Genomic DNA, 23,595 nt, shown 5'->3' with positions numbered 1-23,595 from the left:
TTAGAAGTTAAAATCAAGTTGCACCTTCGGTGGCAAGGTCAATATTTTAATTGTTAGTGTTTTGTACCATTTCCATCCCTCCTACTGGGGGTGCATAGTTTGTGTGCTTGTGTAAATTGTTAGAACTCTTAGTTTAAAGTTATCTGGTGTGTTGCAGAATTGCACCAGTGTAGTCTTTCAGAGGCTGTTGTGAGCGATCGTAACTAAGGCCGTGTCAAAAGGGAGCGGAAAGGTTCTCTGCCCGAAAGCTCGTACAGTCAAAACTTGTTTCTTTCCGCCTCAGAATAAATTGTAACTTTGATATTTAGAGGGTGCTTTCTGATTATAGTTTTAAATGTTTTTTTTAATTGCTTTACGCACTATTAGTGTGAATAAAATTCCCATTTGTTAAAAGGAATCTGGTTATGATTTCATCGGCTACTCCCTGACAAATACTTTCATGCTTACATAGAGTGATTAAATGTGTTAATATTCTTGATGAATCGCTAGTAAATAAAATAAATTCTTAAGAATATTCTTTGAAAATAAATCACGGTTCAGTTGGGAATTTAGGCGTCATCGGTTTTACAGTATCTGTAGACAATTAATATGTAGTAAGAAATGAATTATTAGTTGAAAATACTCGATGTAGCTGCTACAGAGGTCATCGAAAGGAAGGAGAAGTGATGAATGAATATTTCACTCTGCAGCAGGGTGTGCTCTGTTTTGAAACATCCAAGCAGATGAAAACTGTGTGCGGGACTGAGCCTCCAAGCAAAGACCTTGCGTTTCACAAGCAATGCTGCCGCCAACTAAGCAGTTTAAGCACGTGCCTGGACAGCTGAGCTGGTAAAAGAGGCAAGCTCCTGGGTCAGAGTCGCAGTCTGGCAGGGGGCGGCAGTCGTGTACTCACCTCGCGCGTACATGCTGGCGTCGCGCAGGTACTGCTCCAGCACCTCCTCCTGCTCCTCGTTGCCGTCCAGCTCGCGCACGAACTTCAGCACGCCCTCCTGCTTCAGGCCCAGCTCCAGGTTCTTGCCTGAGTGCACACACACCAAACACCACTCGCTGCTCACTTGGCTTTCTCTGGATTAACATTCATTATGTACACAAAACCAGCTTATTTGTCTATAAATGAAAATTTGTAACGTCTGTGCATACGAGTGCATTGTCACGGGCATGAAAACTGAAAATATTTAGCGGTGAATATGCACTAAAAACTGAAAATTCGTGCTCGAGATGGAGTAGAAACTACATTTCCTGTTTTCCTTAATATTATCCCTTCATTTCCTTAATAAAATTTAATCCTTAAGAGAAGGAAAAAAACTATAGTATTCGTCCATAATTTCGCATGAATACCACTGAAACGTAAATAAATAAATAAAAAGAAAAATTCCCTTCTTTTCAACTATGAAGAAATGCAAGGGATTGAATGTAGAAGAAATGCGTCCTTACTTCATTACTGTACTATAGTTATATTCTTCCTGAATGAGGTCTGTAAATTTTGAAAACTTCCTTTGCTTAACTTTTCTTCCCCTTTGAAAACTAAACTGAAACTTCGAGCGTCCTGGTTACTGAAGTCCCTCACTATCTGCGTACATTTCTTATCAGAGCCCCAATATACTAAGTTCCTCACGTCGTAAGGTTATAAACAGGAAATTTTGAAATTTTATTACGGGTTTTCGTGGCCTTTCGTTTTGAAAATGCCGAAGTTTGGCAGTGTGAAATTCCTGTAGTTAGTGCTGAAATGTCCTGCCAGTCAAGGGTATGCATTATGAGATTTGAAATAAGTATCATGTGAGTTGAAATATCTCTTGGACGGTAGTGTAGCTAAATTCCGTTTTACTGATAAGGACTATCTTCTTCATATTCAATTTCCGAATTACCTTTCATACAGACGAAAGTATAGACTAAAGAATCTAAGATGTTGCTGTGTGTGCAGAAAGGTTTCGGAAGCAATCCAATTTTGCAGAGCTTCTCGTCGCTTGGAACTACACTCCTGGAAATGGAAAAAAGAACACATTGACACCGGTGTGTCAGACCCACCATACTTGCTCCGGACACTGCGAGAGGGCTGTACAAGCAATGATCACACGCACGGCACAGCGGACACACCAGGAACCGCGGTGTTGGCCGTCGAATGGCGCTAGCTGCGCAGCATTTGTGCACCGCCGCCGTCAGTGTCAGCCAGTTTGCCGTGGCATACGGAGCTCCATCGCAGTCTTTAACACTGGTAGCATGCCGCGACAGCGTGGACGTGAACCGTATGTGCAGTTGACGGACTTTGAGCGAGGGCGTATAGTGGGCATGCGGGAGGCCGGGTGGACGTACCGCCGAATTGCTCAACACGTGGGGCGTGAGGCCTCCACAGTACATCGATGTTGTCGCCAGTGGTCGGCGGAAGGTGCACGTGCCCGTCGACCTGGGACCGGACCGCAGCGACGCACGGATGCACGCCAAGACCGTAGGATCCTACGCAGTGCCGTAGGGGCCCGCACCGCCACTTCCCAGCAAATTAGGGACACTGTTGCTCCTGGGGTATCGGCGAGGACCATTCGCAACCGTCTCCATGAAGCTGGGCTACGGTCCCGCACACCGTTAGGCCGTCTTCCGCTCACGCCCCAACATCGTGCAGCCCGCCTCCAGTGGTGTCGCGACAGGCGTGAATGGAGGGACGAATGGAGACGTGTCGTCTTCAGCGATGAGAGTCGCTTCTGCCTTGGTGCCAATGATGGTCGTATGCGTGTTTGGCGCCGTGCAGGTGAGCGCCACAATCAGGACTGCATACGACCGAGGCACACAGGGCCAACACCCGGCATCATGGTGTGGGGAGCGATCTCCTACACTGGCCGTACACCACTGTTGATCGTCGAGGGGACACTGAATAGTGCACGGTACATCCAAACCGTCATCGAACCCATCGTTCTACCATTCCTAGACCGGCAAGGGAACTTGCTGTTCCAACAGGACAATGCACGTCCGCATGTATCCCGTGCCACCCAACGTGCTCTAGAAGGTGTAAGTCAACTACCCTGGCCAGCAAGATCTCCGGATCTGTCCCCCATTGAGCATGTTTGGGGCTGGATGAAGCGTCGTCTCACGCGGTCTGCACGTCCAGCACAAACGCTGGTCCAACTGAGGCGCCAGGTGGAAATGGCATGGCAAGCCGTTCCACAGGACTACATCCAGCATCTCTACGATCGTCTCCATGGGAGAATAGCAGCCTGCATTGCTGCGAAAGGTGGATATACACTGTACTAGTGCCGACATTGTGCATGCTCTGTTGCCCGTGTCTATGTGCCTGTGGTTCTGTCAGTGTGATCATGTGATGTATCTGACCCCAGGAATGTGTCAATAAAGCTTCCCCTTCCTGGGACAATGAATTCACGGTGTTCTTATTTCAATTTCCAGGAGTGTATTTGACTCACTACGCCATACCTCGTGGCTCTAACCTGCGTACTCAGGAGTAAATTTTTGTTTTTCCAAATGTTTCGCCAAACATTAGGCTCTAAGAGTGCTTCCAGGAATGATGTTAGTTTTTATCCTTACTAACGAACTACTTCTCTGCAGCAGACTTCCCTATCACGCAGTTGCGCTGTGGTGCTCGACTCAGAGGTAGCTCATTCGAATTCCAGCTGTTGACATCTTGAGCCTGAAAAGGGAGAAGTGTTGGTTGGCGTGCGGTTCCTGACCACGTGTCAGAGTCAAACTGCAAACCTCTCTGCATTGTTGACGGCGATCCGTACGTCGATTGGGGACGTTAAGCTCGACAGAACCCTTGCTGTTATCTGAGAGTAGTAGGTTACAGGGTGAAAATTATTGAACTGCATGGAAAAAACGAAAATTACTTACAAATTACGGCATGTGCACACTTTATTCAGGATGTAAATGTCCTTATAGATGTACGGATTTAGGTTAAAAAGTGGTTCAAATGGCTCTAAGCACTTAGAAATACTCTAACCTAACTTACCTAAGGACATCACACACATCCATGTTCGAGGCAGGATTCGAACCTGCGGCCGCAGCAGATTTAGGTTATAACATGTTGCATACGCCTGCCATCATTGGCGATAATGTGGCGCAGATGAATAGCGAAATTCAGCATGACCCGCTGAAGTGCGGGAAAATCGATGATGTCGATGACCTCCTGAAAGGCTGTTTCCAGATCAGCGTTGGTTTTGGGGTTATTGGTGTACACCTTGTCTTTGATAGGGCCCCACAAAAAGGAGTCGCATGTGTCCAGATCCGGAGAATATGGCGGCCAATCGTGGCCCATGCGATTCGCCTGTGGGTACTCCAGAGCCACAATGCGATTCCCAAAGCGCTCCTCGAGGACATCAAACGCTCTCTTACTTCGATGGGGTCGAGCTCCGTCTTGCATGAACCACATCTTGTCGAACTCAGGGTCAGTTTGGATTATGGGGATGAAATCATCTTCCAAAATCTTCACGTAATATTATTGCGTGACTGGACATTGGATTCCACACAGTCACCCGTTGAGGGTGAAAAGACTTCTTGATTGCGAAATGCGGATTGTCGGTCCCGCACATGGGCTAATTTTGCTTAGTGACGAATCCATCCAAACGAAAGCGGGCTTCGTCGCTAAGCCAAACCATACAGCGCTTATTAATTCCCATCATGTCCCGCGGCCAACCGTCCAGTTTGAACCTCCTAATGCAAACCATTCAGAAGCTATGACGATTTTATTTCATATACTTCAATAATTGCCACCCTGTACATGCCGACACCAGGTTCCAAACTATCCCTTCCATTCTTCCACAGACAAAACACAACGTTCCAAATCTCGGACAAATTAATTTGGCCCGTACACAGAAGCGCAGTCTCGTTCTCAGTGGTGGGTAAATCCACTCCTGTGTTGCGCAGGGGCGGCCGTTATAGTTTTCTCTCTGTTGTCGAGTTTGCACTTCGTCCATTAGAAGAGACCATCTCAGTGGTTCATGCGCTGGGTTCCATAGTCGGCGCTCTACTCACTAACTTGTCGAATCATTGCTCTTACTAACGTAACATGCAAATACGATCGCTTGCCGACTCGCTAGCTCTAGCTTAGAGGCTTGCCTGTGAGTAAGTCTGTGCTGTTGAATTTCGACTCTCCTGCCGCTGGGTGGCCGCTCGCAGCGGAACTCTTATCACTACAGTTGTCCCCTCCTCAATCACAAAACCTGTGTGGGTACGGTATAATTTATTTTGTGCGCTTTCTGCAAGCACTCATCACCATCAACTGTAGCGAGGACGGCAACGGTAAACGTGCCCCTCTCTCCGCTACCCCTCTTCCTCCCTCTCCACCACTGCGACCTTGCCCAGGATGTTAAAACAAGATCAGAAGCCGTAGCACACGTACACTGGTGTTGTTGCACTCTTGGTAGGTCCTACTTATGTATTAGATATATTATTACTAAGTTACATTAATGAAACCTTAAGATATTCAGATGTATTAGCAGCCATCCACGTTTTTCTTAATCACGCTTTAGTTATGTAGTTTTTATTTAAAAAATCGCACTGTTATGTTCTGATTGTCGCGCTGGTAATACGTAGTGTGAAAATGGAGGCTGCTTCCTGTTCTGCAGTGAAGCACGTGTGTGGAACGCGGTTAAAAAGGTTGCTCTAATGTTTGTCATAAACTTAACAGACATGGTTCAAATGGCTCTGAGCACTATGGGACTTAACTTAAACTTACAGACTTAAACGGCTTTGAAGTTTTCCGAGGGACTGTATTACCTACAGTTGAACCTCAAGGCCACATTCTTATAGGCCTATAGCGGAATCATTAGTGTACTATTACGTTAACTCTATGCAATAAATGGTTCGGTGGCTCGAGTCAATTCCTTTTCTCGTTTAATTTGAATCACCTACATCTCGTAACTGTAAAATTAATAATCATTTTTTATAAATAATGAACGTCTTCTTGTTTTTAATTACGTATAGAAAGCGAAATTCGTATTTTCATTTCAAATATACATTCTCAATGTTCGATATTTTATGAAAGACGGCTAATAAACGTTGCTTACATTAAGACATAACAATTTGATTTTTTAAGACAAAAATGAAAGACTAAATACTCTCTATTTGGACTATGTCCATTGTTTTATACCACAGATGGAGATATTTATCTTAGAGACATGAAAAACAATCATTTTCACAGCACCGAGCACACCGTACAAATGCTGCATTTTTACATTTGCCACTGTACCATTACAATACGACACCAACAGAACTGATCTGGAGCCAAGTTAAGGGATTTGGCCTGAGAAATAACAAGACTGTTAATCTGCCAGACGTACTGGAACTAATGCACTCTGGTTTTTCACATGTCACTGGCGAACGTTGACTGGATATAGAACGGCAGATCATAAAAGAAGAAGACAGAATGCGGCGCTTGGGTGGCTTCGTGGATTCTGTCGTCGATCGACTCGTTATCAACGTAGCAGGTGACAGTTGCAGTACTGAAATGTGTTTCTCAGATTCGGATAAGGAAGGAGCTGAGAGAGTACCAGACGACTGACTGTAATTATACCTTCAAAATGGTTCAAATGGCTCTAAGCACTATAGGACTTAACATCTGAGGTCATTAGTCCCATAGAGTTAGAACTACTTAAACCTATCTAACCTAGGGGCATCACTCATATCCATGCCCGAGGCAGGATTCGAACCAGCGACCGTAGCAAATGGCTTCAGTATTCAACAGTAAGGTGAAATCCCTATGCTTTTGCATCACACTTCAGAAAAATTACTCTGTGTTTATGTTAGGAATTTTCATCACGCTTGTTTGTAATTAGAATACTGTGTCAGGTGAGAACAAGAGCATTTTATGCTTTCCGTCTGGTCACCTAAGAAGCGTGCGGTAATGCTAAAGTTTTGCCGAATATTACTTCATTCTCTTTAAACGTTAAATGACATTCGAAGCTATATTGTTTCTCTGCCCGTCTCTTTTTACGTCTGAACTGCAGCTGCTCACATTATTCCAGGCTTGTTGGACCGCTGGTTGGCCAGTGCCATCCATGTTCAATGCGCCAGTAAAGCTGTTGTCCCGCATATTATCGGGCAGTCTATGTGCGTGTAACACAGCATTAAACGTACCCTTAAAATCGTACTTGACTGCACAGGTTTCAACTTGGCTTCCGCTGCACGTGAAACGATATCCAATGATATTCAAGCAAGCGCGGAAGAATATGTGGCATAATGTTTACATCATGTTTATTATTATGATGAACAGAGTATAGTTCACACACCCATTCTCTCAGTATGTTACCGACTTTTTAAATGCTTCCTTCTATTATTTCTGAACATAACAATTAGACATTCTCCCATGAGATGCGTGAGAATAACATCGCTGTGGGAAAAGACTTGATGTAGGAGTTGTGGTGTCACTGCCAGACACCACACTTGCTAGGTGGTAGCTTAAATCGGCCGCGGTCCATTAGTACATGTCGGACCCGCGTGTCGCCAGTGTGTGATCGCAGACCGAGCGCCACCACACGGCAGGTCTCGAGAGACGTACGAGAACTCGCCCCAGTTGTACTACGACGTTGCTAGCGACTATACGGACGAAGCCTTTGCTCTCATTTGCCGAGAGACAGAATAGCATTCAGCTAAGTTAATGGCTACGACTTAGCAAGGCGCCATTAGCCTTACATAGTTTGATAGTTATCGTATGAAATGTCTCATCAAGAATGCTGTATTCACAACAAGGATAAATAAAAGTTAAGTATTGAGGAGCTGCATACTTTTCTTATTAGAATTCACTACTTATCCTGTTCCAGAATTCACGCCCGTCTGCGTTAGATAGCGTGCATTTCGGCCTCCTCTATCTACAAGGTGTTGGCACATTCACCAACACATCAGGAGTGTGCCTTAACATACTGCAGGAATACGAGCCAAGTGATTTAAATTCACCAACATGAAATGAATAGAGGCAATATGGGTGAGATCACTGCCACAACTCATAAATGACATCAATGGAAACCGATAAGAAAGAAAAATGTCTAAGGCTTTATTGGCCACTAGTTGATAAACTGCATGTTGGCTTCTGTCTAGGCTCCTTCGGACATCGTTTGTTTGATGATATATTCTGACGTTTCACCAGCACAAGCGGCTGAGCTCGACTCAAGTACTCAACCAACAATGGAGGGTCAAGCTTCGATAATGCCAGCCACTCATGCTGGCGAAAAGTCAGAAAAATCATCAAAGAATAGTCGGCCGAGATCGACACAGAAGCCAATAAGCAGTTTGTCGATAAGAAATACTCCACCCGCAGTGTAAACGTAATGTATATGTTGTGACAAATCGAAATCTGAGGTAGACTGTCACTGGAATCCGTATTTCCTGCTTATCGACAGCAATCGCCTAAACTATTATGTTATTTGACCACCCTTTTAATTTTAAGGCGTTGGGTCTTGAGTAATATCATTCCCAGTGATTCCATTCATTTCGTTCCAGAGAAAGTAATGCAATTAAAGTATTTAGATGAATGCCGATGGCTGTCACAAGACTTTCTCCGTATGCACCATCGTTACCGTGTCTAGTGGTCATGTGGATTCTTGTTGAGTAACGTACGGTATTTTCCTACCATATCCACCTGATCCAAGTTCTTTGACAGACGGACTTTCATTGGGCGTTTTAGTACTGACAATGGAAGTTTCCGATTGGAATAACTTGCGTTTTCTAGCCAGTCAATTGGTTGATGGTGTATAGTGGAGGCATTCGGAATTCTGAGGAGCACCATTATCCAGAATATTAATAAACATAAAATGTGAAATTGATGTAAACGGTAGGGAAGCCGGGGAAATTTGAGGAGAGAAAGAATACTAACCAGCAATGTCCGGCTTATCTATGTGAACTGAAATGAATAATAAACAGGCTGTGTTAAAATCAATTGGGAAATTGGCATAGGTACTAGGCACGTAGTCATGGTCAGTAACCTTAACAGAGTTCATCAATTTGTGGGTTCTCCACTCCCCTCACCTCGCAACAGAAATTCACACTTGCCTTTAAATAAATTTGTGACCGGGGGTGGGGGGGGTGGGGGGGGGGAGGAGGGTGTGTGTGCATGGCAGCTTACATGGGAAAACCATATTAGACATGGCGTCCGTTGTTGTCCAGAATTTTCTACTACGCAGACTTGTGGGAAGGCCTAATGGACATGCAGAGTGACATCTATAAAATTATAAAATTGCTAGCATTCATTTTCAGCTTCAGCCATTTGAATTCTGCAGCTGGATAGACGGATAGACGCTTCCTCTATACTGTTTTTTAATTGGATTTTAACCAGAACGCCATACAAATATCCTCTAGACCTTTAGTCCTCACCTGTATGAGCACAAACTGCTCATGCTTGTTCTCTAATGTCTTGCTACCTTCTCTTACTTCGTCGTCTTGTACTGTCCTTACGTCTTGGAACCCAACAAAGAATTTTATCTATTGTGTTTCTGTACCATCTGCACTCGCGCCATCTCCATTTTATTTTTGAGTATGGTCACAATTACGTCTTCACTTCACATAACATAAATTTCATTTTCAGGGCTGCTTTTAGATATGCATTGTTAACTTGTTCCATTCATTGTTGAAATTTAGCAGCAATTAAGAGAAACATCGCAACGACATCATCAGCGAAACGATGCCGGTTCAGTTACAGGGTTTGGACAAAAATGTGCTAACACAGCGCTGTACACACAGGAACATAAACCAAGCCTGCAGGTGGCGGTGTTGTGCTTAACCACGAACAGAACTTGCCGAATGCTGGCAGTACGTTGCAAGCGTCAGTAGTGGTCATAACAGTGTTCTGTGTAGTTCTGTGAGTGAAGCATGTCGGAGCGAAGAGAGTACGAACGTGGGCAAATTGGTGTTGCTCCTATAGTCGGAGCTTCCATAACCAAGGTAGCCGAAATGTCTGGTGTGTTTTAAGAGGGGCCGTAACGAAGATTTATACCGCCTAAAAAGTCATTCGCTAATTCACAACGCGGACGAAAGTGTGTGTTGAGTGATCGTGAGATGCGATCACAGATGAGGATTGTGACAAAAAATAGGAGGACTAGAACCGGAAAAGTCACTGCAGAACTGGTATTGCACTCGCCAATGCTTTTGGTACCAAAATAACACAAAAGGAGCTCCATAAGCGGAGAATTTCTGGGCGAGTTGGAATTCTAAAACCACACATCAATAATGCAAATGCCTGTAACAGAAAAACGTAGTGAAGAAGCCATAAAGCGTTGACTGTGGAGCAATGGAAGAAAGTAATTTGGTCGGATGAGCCTTGTTTCACACTATTCCAAATTTCTGGCTGAACTTATGGCTCACATATGCTGTCTCAAGTATACAATGCAGACTGATTGCACCCAAGAACGATTGGGGTGTGGTTGGGTGGGGTAAAGCAGGGGTTGGGGTTTCGGTGACGTTTAGAGTAGCCGTATCATGGTATCCTAAGGGCCCTAACTTTACTCTGCAAGTTCGTTTTACTGCCAAAGTTTGTGTTATCTTTTTGGCTGCTCAGGTCAAGCCCATGGTACAACATCTGTTTCCCAATGGTGGTGATGTGTTCCAAGACGACAGGGCCCCTGTTTGCCGTCTCGCACCATCCAGATGTAGTTGGGTGAGGATGAATTGTCGCATCTCCCCTGGCCACCATAATCAACATATCTGAATATTATTGAGCCTTTGTGATCTATTTTGGAGAGAAGGGCACGAGATCGTTAGCCACCTCCATCAACGTTACCTTGCCGCCTTGCCACCATCGTGCAGGAAAAATGGTATATGGCTCCCTTGAAAACAGTAGAGGACCTGTATTTATGCATTCCGAGATGACTGGAAGCTGTTTTGAATGCCAGTTGTTTTCCTCCACCATATTAGTCATGGTAGTGTGTTGTGTTGTTCGCGGTCCCATATTTTTGTAGACACCTCTAAATGCCACTGTCACAAATTCCTACTTCGTATTTTAAGTTAGCAAGACATGTTCTAAAATTCACCTGAAAATCAAATATAATTAAAAAGTAAAGTTTGTGGCGCAAACCCATGAGCTGACAGTCGGCCTGACTGCAGACAGAGTTCAGACTTTCTATTATCTGTGGCATTAGGAGGGGAAATGTTGCGGGACCTTCGCCCTGGCCGCCTTTTATCCATGGGTAAGATCCCCCAGTATCAATTCTGACAGCAGACTGAGTTGACCTGGAAACATCCTGGAGGGACTGGAACGACGAAAAATCCTTGTTCCTACCTGGGATCTTCAGAGGTGGAGTCTTGCGCTCTACCTACTAGGCCATCACAATCACCAAATATCATAGAGGAGGATAAATACAAGGCTTTGTAGCTGGATGCAGAACGTTACACAGCAGTGGCAACAGGCTGGTCCACTAAGCAACCAATCAGCTGGGGACACAGTGGGATAGCATGGCCCAGTGGGTTGTGCTCAGCTGTGCAGTCCAGCAATCCAGCTATTCCAACCCTGGATGGGGCAGGTCAGGTCAGGCTGCCAGAGATGGGCTGAGTAGACTGCCACATGCACTGTGCATCACCCTAGCCATGATAACACGTAATACGCAATTCACAGTCATTTTTAAACCTTTTCTTTCTTCACCCCTAAAGCTAAGAGGGCTTTCAGCTTATTGCAAATGAGCCCCAAGGCTCTGCCTCTCTCTTCTCCATCATATGCTCTACACTGATAAAATGCCTAATCCTTCTCCACCTATTCACTTCCTGCAATACACTATACTCCATTCTACACTCCATCAATCCCAACAACCTTCACAATGCCACCTTAGTCAGTTTAACTGCTCATGTAACCAATGGTTCCTCAAGACAATCCAAATCCAGACAATAATTATAAAATGGACCACTTGCCCTGCCTGTCCCCATGACTTCCTCTTAAGCATTTATGACTGCTAACCAACACATTAAAATACCTCACACTAATGCTCAATCGGCAGTTCACATGTAAATCCAATTAACCGATCAACGAGCAAAAAGCCCATAACAGAGTAAAACAGGCAAAACTACTGTATGGTAAAACGCAGGTTTTGAAACTGTCTGCTGTCTTGCACACCTACAAAACCTGGATTCCACCTATCCTCTCTTGTGCAAATACTGTCTCGATAGACTTTGTAACCATGGATTCTGCCTCGCTTTCCACATGTCTAACTCTGCCCCCTTGGCTCTTTTATCTTCTGGTCAAATATCCACATCTCCTCATTCCTACTGAATACTTCTACATATATTACATATCAATAACCCCATTGTACTGCTCGGCCACCCACATTTTTTTTTCTAAATCTTGTATGCTGTCATGCCTATAACAACACATATCACCATTACCATACCTACGCACACTACATGCTCTCTCTTAATGAAGATTCAACCTAATTGCTCACAGGCAACGAAACCTGCTTATATATTTATTCATCCAATAAATTGTCTGTCCACCTTTACACATGTTTTCCCTTCCATATTGTGATCTGAACCACAACCTAATCTGTAATTTCCTTTCTGTTTCCTATCATGCGCCCTCAGCTCCAGAGCTACAATGCAGCGAACCCTTAATTGTACCCACACCTTTCGACCCTCAAGAACATCTAATCCTCCTTCACATATGTATCCTTTCACTGTGTAGGTCTCTCAGCTTTTCAGTAATATGCAGTGCTTCACTTTAAACTCTTCACTTTTCAGTACCATCTTTATATATGATTTGTCATTTTTAATTAAAAAAGAATAAAGCGAATGATTACATATTTTAATACAATCAACAAAAATTTCCTTATGAATAACTAAAAACACGCAAATAATTCTCTTTATTTTATTACTTCAACTTTCTATATTTTATACTCCAGAGGATTCCCAATTGACATTCCTCCCACCACACTCCCAATCCCTGTTGAGATATTTGGCTGAAAATAAGGAAGTTCTACAGTAGCCCATCCTCCTCTCATGAGCAGGAAGTAATATGTATGTGTAGCGAGAGGAAGCCATTAAGGGTTATTATCCTCTGGGCAGCACGTTAGATGCTGAAGTGTGGAAATTTTGAAATTATGTGAGGTATTTGTAGGAAGACTGTTATGTGCAGAGAAAAATCAACTAACTGAAGTGGGTACACTTTAAGGTACCAGTGATGACACTATCTGAACTTACACCCCTAACAACCAGCCAGTATATATATATATTCATGTGACATTTCAGAACAGGGCTACAATATAGGCAAATTCCATCTGAAAACTCTTCTAATACTTAATTTTACATTCCATGTTAACAATTTCCTGCTGTTGCCAGTATACATTTTCATCCTATGTAGTTTTGCCATCATGTGTTACTTTGCTCCCCAGACAGCAAAACCCATTTACTACTTCTTTCCTAATCCAATTCTCTCACGACCAACTACTTCAATTAGACTACCCACAGGTAATAGAGCAAACTACCCTTTAGTGCAGCTTTCTCCTAAATGACATGCCTAAGGCAAATGCATGCCATCACAAGCCACACAACCATGCCATCATCATCATCAACATGTGACAAGCGAGACCGATCTAATCTATGAGACCACTCACAATTCATGAAGATATACCACATGAATCTATGAAACCACAAACAATTCATGAAGATATACCACATTTCAAGGAACAATGCTGGCCATTAAAGCAAAATTGCTAGTTACATTTACGGTAATTTAAAGGGAATTAAAACAACTGCCAATCATGTAGGCACAGAGCAGCCTTTATGATGCCATGCTCGAAAGTATCTGAACAAAGTGAAATTTGCATTGCAGTCCAATACACTACTGGCCATTAAAATTGCTACACCAAGAAGAAATGCAAATGATAAACGGGTATTCATTGGACAAATATATTATACTAGAACTGACAAGTGATTACATTTTCACGCGATTTGGGTGCATAGATCCTGAAAACCAGTACCCAGAGCAACCACCTCTGACCGTAGTAACGGCCTTGATACGCCTGGGCATTGAGTCAAACAGAGCTTGGATGACGTGTACCGGTACAGCTGACCATGCAGCTTCAACACGATACCACAGTTCATCAGGAGCAGTGACTGTCGTATTGTGAGCAGCCAGTTGCTCGGCCACCATTGACCAGACGTTTTCAATTGATGAGAGATCCGAAGAATGTGCTGGCCAGGGCAGCAGTCGAACATTTTCTGTATCCAGAAAGGCCCAACAGGACCTGCAACATGCCGTCGTGCACTATCCTGCTGAAATGTAGGGTTTCGCAGGGATCGAATGAAGGGTAGAGCCACGGGTCGTAACACGTCTGAAATGTAACGTCCACTGTTCAAAGTGCCGTCAATGCGAACAAGAGGTGACCGAGACGTGTAACCAATGGCACCCCATACCATCACGCTGGGTGATCCGTCAGTATGGCGATGACGAATACACGCTTCCAATGTGCGTTCACCGCGATGTCGCCAAAGACGGATGCTACCATCATGATGTTGTAAACAGAACCTGGATTCATCCGACAAAATGACGTTTTGCCATTCGTGCACCCAGGTTCGTCGTTGAGTAGACCATCGCAGGCGCTCCTGTCTGTGATGCAGCGTCAATGGTAACCGCAGCCTTGGTCTCCGAGCTGATAGTCCATGCTGCTGCTAACGTCGTCGAATTGTTCGTGCAGATGGTTGTTGTCTTGCAAACGTCCCCAAAGGTTGACTCAGGGATCGAGACGTGGCTGCACGATCCATTACAGCCATACGGATAAGATGCCTGTCATCTCGACTGCTAGTATACGAGGCCGTTGGGATCCAGCACGGCGTTCCGTATTGCCCTCCTGAACCCACAGATTCCATATTCTGCTAACAGTCACTGGATATCGACCAACGCGAGCAGCAATGTCGCGATACGATAAACCGTAATCGTGACAGGCTACAATCTGACCTTTATCAAAGTGGGAAACGTGATGGTACACATTTCTCCTCCTTACACGAGGCATCACAACGTTTCACCAGGTAACTGCTGTTTGTGTATGAGAAATGGCTTGGAAACTTTCCTCATGTTAGCACGTTGTAGGTGTCGCCACTGGCGCCAACCTTGTGTGAATGCTCTGAAAAGTTAATCATTTGCATATCACAGCTTCGTCTTCCTGTCGGTTAAATTTCTCTTATGTAACACGTCATCTCCGTTGTACAGCAATTTTAATGGCCAGTAGTGTAGCACAGCGTACATATTTTTAACTTTCTATAACGCTAATGGACGAATCGAAATGGAATTTCCGCTTTTTTCTAGTTACAAACTTTCCAAAATCAGAAACTATCAGGGCAGCACACAGCAGGAAAATAAAGAACGGCAACACTTGCACTAAATGCAACTACAAGTAAGAACTGCACTGAATGACAAAACAACAACTGAACTTTAGCAAAACCAACGGTGTACAATAGTTAGTCGTGATTGAAGAAGAGGTAGGCGAGGCGATAGTATATCGATAGCTTAATTCTATCAATGGACATGACTATCGATAGTGCATATCGCTTTTTCATCTTATGGCTAAAAATCAGAATATGTATAAAGGTCGATAAAAAAGTTTGCGTTCGAAGGCCGTATATTCCAGAATTGGTATGCCACTAAGCCAGAAACGCCGTGGGCACTGAAACAGTCATCCCACGGACGCCCCAGGCTCAACACACCCGTTTGGTACAATGTCGTGTCCTGCTGAGTGAAGAGGTTCATAACTGCCTGCGGCTGCTCGAGTGTCTCCCATTTGAGTCTCAGTAACTTCTGCGTTACGACATTTGCGATATGGGGACGTGCATTGTTTTGAAGCAACACCCCTTGTCACATCATTCCACAACAGCAATTCTCAACAGATAAGCTGCCTCATATACATTCTTCACTCTCCGATGGATAACTCACCTGTGTTTGCTCTTCGGCGGACAAGAAAAGAATATCAGTGCAAGAATAACGTCGCCACACTTCACGTTTCTGCATTTACCGCACGCACGTCGGAAAGACACAAATGCCAGAGTAATCCTTTGTTTTCATGTCGGTGCTTCTATACCTGTATCGGATTCTCGCTACGTTGCATGTATGCAGCAACGTCTTCAAGTGGAAACTTTTGATAGCCCCTTATATCTTTCAGTTTCACTACACGGCAAGCAGGCCGCGCGTAATTTTGTCTAGGCGATAGGGGGTGTTCCAAACCCCTGGATCCCCTCCCCCTGCCCTCCCCCCTTTGGGTACGTCATTGCTTACAGCAGTTGACGCAGTCATTCCCAATCATCATGCCATCGACAGGCTTCGCAAGTGACTGCTTTTCGTAGCTTAGGGCGCAGAGCAGGCAATGTGCCTCACTGGCATGTTGACGTCATTAAGAAGGTAAGAGTCAGCAACGGCGACTGGTGAGATATTGTTAATAAACTACTGCACAAAGACGATGAGAACAGAAGGAGTAAATTAAACGAAGAAAATGTGGAAGTGATCACTATGTCGTACTCTCAAACATTCTCGTAAAAGTTCGCTAACATTTTTAAACTTCGCAGTGTGAAAATAGCGCTCCAGACAAATAATCTGGTGAGATACTCCCTGAAGCATGATAACGGTAAAAATAAAAATAAGGTTGACAATTGGCGGGTTTATAAAATACACTGTGCTACCTGTGAAGCAAGGAAATTGCACAGACAGGAAGAACCGACATCCAGTCTATAAATCAGAAAAAAAGTCTGTTAAACCTTCGTAATCTTGTTGATTTATCAAAACGCAGATGCTAGTAATATTGTAGGAATCATTTTGCTGTTATGCCTGTTTGAAATTGTATAAATGCAGTTTCTGATTTTCCATACAATTTTCGTCTCAGTTTACTTGAAGCATCTTCATTGGCCTCGTACATCTTGGTTCTCACTTAGCGCAATACGTTTAACTTACGTAAAACGTACATGGACAACAACGGATTGCTAGAACTGGCCAAAGACATAATCATATGGTAGTAACGTGCATAAACAGTAATTGTCTTCGGCTCACAAGAGTTATTGGCGGTGGAGGCAGGTGACCAGAGAAGCAAGCACACAAGCAGTGCAACACACGGAAACAAGTAATGTAACATATACACTACAAAAGTAGCAATGTCAGAACTGTATAGCACCTACAACTACAATACCGGAATATGGAACTGAAAAAGGACATATGAAAGTGGAAATCTGTATATATTTAAGACCACAGAGCACGCTGCAGCTAATCTGAAGACTTAAACAACATTTATACAGTCACAAAGGGACGTAACCTCCAAGGTTATTTGTGGAATTTCTTCAATCTATTTGGTAGTATCTCGTACCGAGGACAGTTGACTGGATCCATATGGTCTGATGGGACCACGGATTTTTAAAGGTAAATTTATAAATAATAGGGACAAACAAGGTGAGGACGTTCCTCTTTTCAGTTATAGAATGAAATACACTCGCATGTGTTGGAAGTCCATGGTGAACATTATATCACACTAACAATTCAGTCATCATAAACTCTTTGTAGCGGACGCGCTGGTACAAAGGAATATGCATTCCTTTAATCAGCCCGTAGAATTTAAGCGACGGGTACCGTGGAAACATTTTCCAATATAAATAACGTAAGAATCTTTTCAACGGCAACGGGAGAGCCGTAAAACATTCAGAGCATTTCAGGCGGAGGAGTGATTTATGAGGCTTTAAGGGAACGATATCCAAGGAAATTAAGAGCGCTTTAACGCACTCTCTGTTTACTTCGCGAAAAAAAGTTCGATGTAGCTTCTACAGGTAGGCTTCAAACTTTTACGTCCCGGACCTCGTAAAATTCCGGGCTAATCTTACGGAAAAGCCCAGATATAAACAGTTATAAATAGGCGCCTTCCGTTAAGAAACTGAGAAGTTCTTTGAAAATACAAGGGCATTACGTAAAGAAAACTATGATAAATGCATCGGCTGCATAGAGAATGAGAAGTACACTCAATTTAGCACATACACAGACTGAATCTCTCTTTATGTTTGCTGCAACGGGACCCGTCACTAATTCATCGGTAGATTTTGCTACTTCAGTTTAATTGCTGTGTATAGTAAGCTGAGACTCGTTTTCGACTTGAGTGCGCCATGACGCGAAACCGCAGTGCACATCAGTGCATCTTAAGAAACTGAAACTAGTACGTTGTTCTACGTTTTTTCGTTTTGTAATGTACACAGTTCTACTTTTGTTAACATTTGAACGAAGTTACCAATTTTTGTGCCACTTTGAGATCTTTTCACAATCTGACTAAATATCTGTGCAGCTTTTTTCAGACAGTACTTCATTATAGATAACTGCATCATCTGAGAAATGTCTGAGGTTACTACGCTTATTAATATTGTCTGCAAGGTCATTAATGCAGAACGTCAGCAGGAAGGGTCCCAACACACTTCCCTGAAGTTATTTCTACAGCCGGCCGAAGTGGCCGTGCGGTTAAAGGCGCTGCAGTCTGGAACCGCAAGACCGCTACGGTCGCAGGTTCGAATCCTGCCTCGGGCATGGATGTTTGTGATGTCCTTAGGTTAGTTAGGTTTAACTAGTTCTAAGTTCTAGGGGACTAATGACCTCAGCAGTTGAGTCCCATAGTGCTCAGAGCCATTTTTTTTTTATTTCTACATCTTTCGATGACTTTCCATCCCAAATAAGATGCGAGTCACCCCGTATTATCGTACTTCCGGTAATAAGCGTACGTGTGGTACCTTTCAGAATTCAAGACTCAGTTATGCATCTGAGTGCCTTGATCGATGGCTTTCTGGGTGTCATGTAAGAAAAGCACGAGCTGGGTTGCACACGAAGTCGACTACATTAGTTACGGTGACGACGTCATTCGCTGTAAGGCCTCGAATAACTGTTAAATACTGTCTTATGGGTTACTCAATAACGTTAGAACTCACGCTTTATGTGTTCAAATAATCAAGGCAGCACACAGGCACGGCGTCTTCTGAACGGCTTTGTAACTGAAAGAGATAGTACTGTTTTCGCAGAGGATTTCAGCCAACGCCACTCATAGTGCGGTGGTGAAACCTCTCGTCAGATTCCGTAAAAATGGCTCTGTCACAAACAAACGGAAAGCTGAACGATTGAAAGCTACTACGGATGTAACAATATCAACATTAACATCAACATCAACCTCTTCTCAGAAGATTGATGTCAGCCGCACGTGAATAATATTCAGTTTTCCTGGTGATACATTGTATGATCAAAAGTATTGCCCCCCCCCCCCTTCTGTCTATAAAGCGAAACTGGCCACTAGATGTCACGAGAGGCTTAACCACCAGCAGTGGAAGAGGCGGAGGGGTGGAGTACCACTGTGTGTTGTCAGTGGAGGAGCAGCAGCGGCAGAGTGGGTCGGTCGGGAGAGCTCACTGACTTCTAACTGGGACAGTAATTGTATGTCACCTGAGTAACAGATCCGTCACTGACTTATAAGCCCTTCTAAGGCTGTCTGAGTCGACTATTGGTGATGTGATTGGGTCGCGAATAAACAACCGCAGCTAAACCGAGATCAGGTATATCTCATGTATTGACAGGTAGGGACCATCAGGCACTGCGAAGAGTGGTTGTCAAAAATTGCGTGAAATCAGAGGAAGGAATGACTCCTGAGTTCTCCACTTAGCGCATTGATCTGTGCGTAAGGAGTTAAAAGGAATGTGGTACGCTGGTCAGCCAGTTCCTCTCAAGTCACACACTTATCTAGTCAGCACTGGGCGACGCGTGGGGTGGTGCCCAGGCCGGTGCGGCTGGAGGCGAGTGGTTCACAGCGATGAATCGCGCTACCCATTCTAGCAATCCACTTGGATGCGTTAAGGTTTGCCTAATTCGTGGAGTGAGTTGCTTCACGGTCGTTATACAGGGGGCCAATAATGGGGTGCGGATATGGTGTTTTAGTAGTGGGATGACTTTACGTAATAACAATGGATATAGGGGCGACGATTGATATTGTGGCGAACAGCATATACCGACTGCGAGAATCACACGTTCCCCGCATCTCTATGTTTTATCGAGCCAAAGATTTTGTTGTATGGACTCTTTGTGAAGGAAATGGAGTTATCGGACGTGTGAGAGGATGAGAGAGATTGTATTCTTATGAGACGCCATTACGGTGCATACTAAATGTTCAAATAGTTTTTTGCACAAAATAAAATCCAATAACTGACATCAAGTATTCAAGTTGTGTATATCTCCATACCGAAATTAGTTAATTGTCACGGTACAGATATTACGAGACGTAGATCGCTCGGAGGTGAAGTTTGGAAGGATAGTGCGAACCTGCATTTTCCACGGTCAGAATTCGTAGAGATTACCTCCGAATTAATAAATAACTTGCTAAATTGTTAGACTTATCATCAACACTCATCAAACAACATACCACACAGTTGTGCCCAACGATCTGCGTAGCGAGTAAAGGTTTAGAGATTTCAGGCAGAGCATATAACGACAAGCAGTTTCCACAAGATCGCCGCTGCGAAATACATCTCTTGCTCTTATGTGGTATTTAAAACGAAATATTTATATTTTCCAGGTTTACAGGAGGGTAAAGATAAAAGGAAATAGGAACTAAGCTAAACCAACTAAAACCAATAACTAAACCAATAATTAAAATAAAAGCAGACATAAAGAATACTTATTTATAACAATAAATAAACAATATTTTAAATTAACTAACCACTAATAATATATTACACAGTGCACCCTGTCACAGAGTAGCCTATCTGAAGCAATGCTTTGTGGACAAAAACATTCCTGCCTAGAGTCCCGACCTGAAACCAATGAAACACCTTTGGGGATGAATTAGAACGTCAGCTTCGCTCCAAATCTCACTGCCCAGCATCACTAGCTTCTCTGCTTTCGGCTCTTTGGGAAGAATGGGCTGCCATCCAACCGCGGACATCAGGCACCTCATTGAGAGCGTCCCCAGCAGAATTCGTCATAAAGGTATGGATGGGTACACCCAGTACTAATGTCCACTAACAGATGTCTGGATACTTCCGACAGGTAGTGTAGGACGTACAGACTCGATGGTGTGGTCGACTCGTTATTCGGATGTAAGTACATTAATTTAGATTGTGTAGACATGTGAAAGCTTTTCTATCAGCGGTGAAATTGGAAACCTTGCACACCTCAGGCAAAGGATTGTTGATGTATGCGCTCGCGTTCCGACTCATTTTTTGCCTGAAGCCTATGACACGAACAATGGGCGAAGTGGATAACAATAGCCTTATAACATGTGTGACTACATCTCTTGTACATACGGTATCATTTATGGGTTATCAATATCATTTGCCTTGTTCTGTACAAAATGCGACATAAGTCGGTAATGGATAAAACTTTGCTCCAATGGTTTTTTTCTTATATTTTTCTATGTACTTGATATATCACATGATAATTGATAAGTCACATGATCTCATTTCCAATTCAGAAATAAGAGTTACATCCAGGACGGCGGCTTTCAGGCGGGCGGCCAAGTTGGTATCATAGCTCCCAAGCGTTACTCCCCTACCACCTCATACTACTCGACTATAAATCTCAGTATATCCGTCTGTTTTCGTTGAAGAAAGGTGGTTCTACACCTTCGAACCACCCCATAGAAATTTCAGAACTCCATTCAGAGCTGTGTAACATTGATACCTTGAAAGCAAAATGAGACATCATCGAAGCAAGGACAGAAAAAAGAGACTAGCAGAGACGAAGAGCATTCCTGGCCAAGACAAGGCTAGTGGTGTCAAATTAATTTTAGGAAGAAATTTCAGATAATATACGCTTTGAGTAGAGTATTTCATTTTCAATGAATTATGGACTGTGAGAAAACTGGAAAATAAGGGAATCAAGAATTTGAAATTTGAGATGTGGTGCTACAAGAAAATGTTGAAAACTAGGTGAACTTGTAAGGTAAAGAATGAGGAGAACCTCCTTAGAATCGATGTGAAAAGGAGCATATGGAGAACACTGGCAAGAAGAAGAAATATGATTATACTATGTCTGTTAAGACATCAGGGAATAACTCCCATGATATTAGAGGGAGCTGTACAGTGTGAAAATAATATAGAAGGACACAGATTGGTATACATTTAGCAAATAATTGGGGACGTATTTTGCAAGTACTGTCTGAGATGAGGAAGTTGGCACAGGAGAGGAATTCGTGGCTAGTCGCATCAAATCAGAGGACTACCTTATCAGTTAACCTAATTTTCAACATTCTTCTGTAGTACCACATCTCAAATTTCAAATTCTTTGATTCCCTTATTTCCCTATTTTCTCACAGTCAATGTTTCATTACCAAGAAATATTGTACTCAAAGCGTATATTATCCGAATATCTTCCTTCCTGGCCTTGTCTTGGCCAGGAATGCTCTTTGTCTCTGCTAGTGTCCCTTTTCTGTCCTTGCTCTGTCGATCATTTCTCATTTTGCTTTCAAGTTATCAGAATACCTTCACCTACTACGTCATCACCAATTTTATGTTACATTTATTACTAATTTCATTTCAGCTACTCCTTATTGCTTTCACTTTACTCTCGGTTCATATTTTGTACTCATTAGACAGATCATTCCATTCAACAGCTGCTGTAAATCATCTTAATTTTATAAGGAAACTTGTCAGTGACAGACATTCATATTTAGTATAAAACTCTATACATTTAATAAAGTCAAAACGCGATGTAATAAAACTTTCGAAAACACGTAAATTTTGTTTGGATTTCTCCTCTGCAGATATGAAATACCTTTCTAGATACCCTATGCCAATGAAAAATTTCGAGAAAATCCCAAGGAAGGAACAAAGATAAGCCATTAAACAATTTTTATGTTTTATGAGGTGTTATGTCACATAACCATAGCTGACTACCGTTTCTCAGTATACTGAGAATTATTTACGCAGGCGACAGTAACATTCGCCATTGAGGTTTGCCAAACACTTTTAAATATCACTTTTACACTGTTGTAAAAGAGATGGTTACAACTTTCACTGAGAGTAGAAATACAAGGTCTGTTCAAACATTCTGGAACTTTGTCGACAGAATTTTTCTACGCTTACCTTTTACTTATGGTGTACGGTCTCCTTCGAAATCTTCTCCTCCACAATTGATACACCACGTCCAATGCCGTTTCCACTTCCTGAAGCAGTCTTGGTATCCCGCTTGCTGGATTCCGTGAAGCGGCGCATGAGAATTTTCTTTTATGCCGTCTATCGTTGCAAGTCTGCGTCCCTTCAACGGGGTTTTAGACTTTGGAAATAAAAATGCGTCTGCAGGGGCAAGGTCAAAAGAGTATAGAGGGTGAGGCATCACAGTGATTTCGTTTTTTGTGCAGTAGTCACGCACCAACAGGGATGAATGTTAGGGAGTGTTATCGTTATGCAAGAGCCATGAATTGTCACATTTCAGGCTGTTTCCTTCTCACATTTTTCGTAGGCGTCGCAACACGTCCCGACAGTACCATGGCTTTGACATTTGATCTGACCTGACGAGCTTTTTTTGGTCTTGGAGAAACTTTCCCGACCAACTGTGAAGACTGAACCTTAGTCTGAACATCGTAACTGCAGACCCACGTCTCTTCACCAGTTACGATTATCTTAAGAAACATATCGTTCTCATTTGCGCGATCTTAAAGCTCCTCATAAATTTCGAGGCGAAGGTCTTTCTGGTCTTGACTC

General features: G+C 43.3%; 1 protein-coding gene across 1 annotated transcript in view; it reads right to left on the bottom strand.

Moving 5' to 3' along the window:
• The window catches only part of LOC126260276 (atrial natriuretic peptide receptor 1-like), an 875,013-nt gene that overhangs the window by 320,597 nt on the left and 530,821 nt on the right, over positions 1–23,595 (bottom strand). Inside the window, exon 5 of the mRNA XM_049957602.1 lies at positions 893–1,018. Within this exon, the coding sequence (XP_049813559.1) occupies positions 893–1,018 (126 nt within the window). The remainder of the gene's footprint in view (positions 1–892; positions 1,019–23,595) is intronic.

Source organism: Schistocerca nitens, chromosome 5, assembly GCF_023898315.1.
Source record: "Schistocerca nitens isolate TAMUIC-IGC-003100 chromosome 5, iqSchNite1.1, whole genome shotgun sequence".
Lineage (NCBI taxonomy): Eukaryota > Metazoa > Arthropoda > Insecta > Orthoptera > Acrididae > Schistocerca > Schistocerca nitens.
Note: the sequence above shows the minus strand (reverse complement) of the source record. Positions and strands in the feature narration are given on the sequence as shown.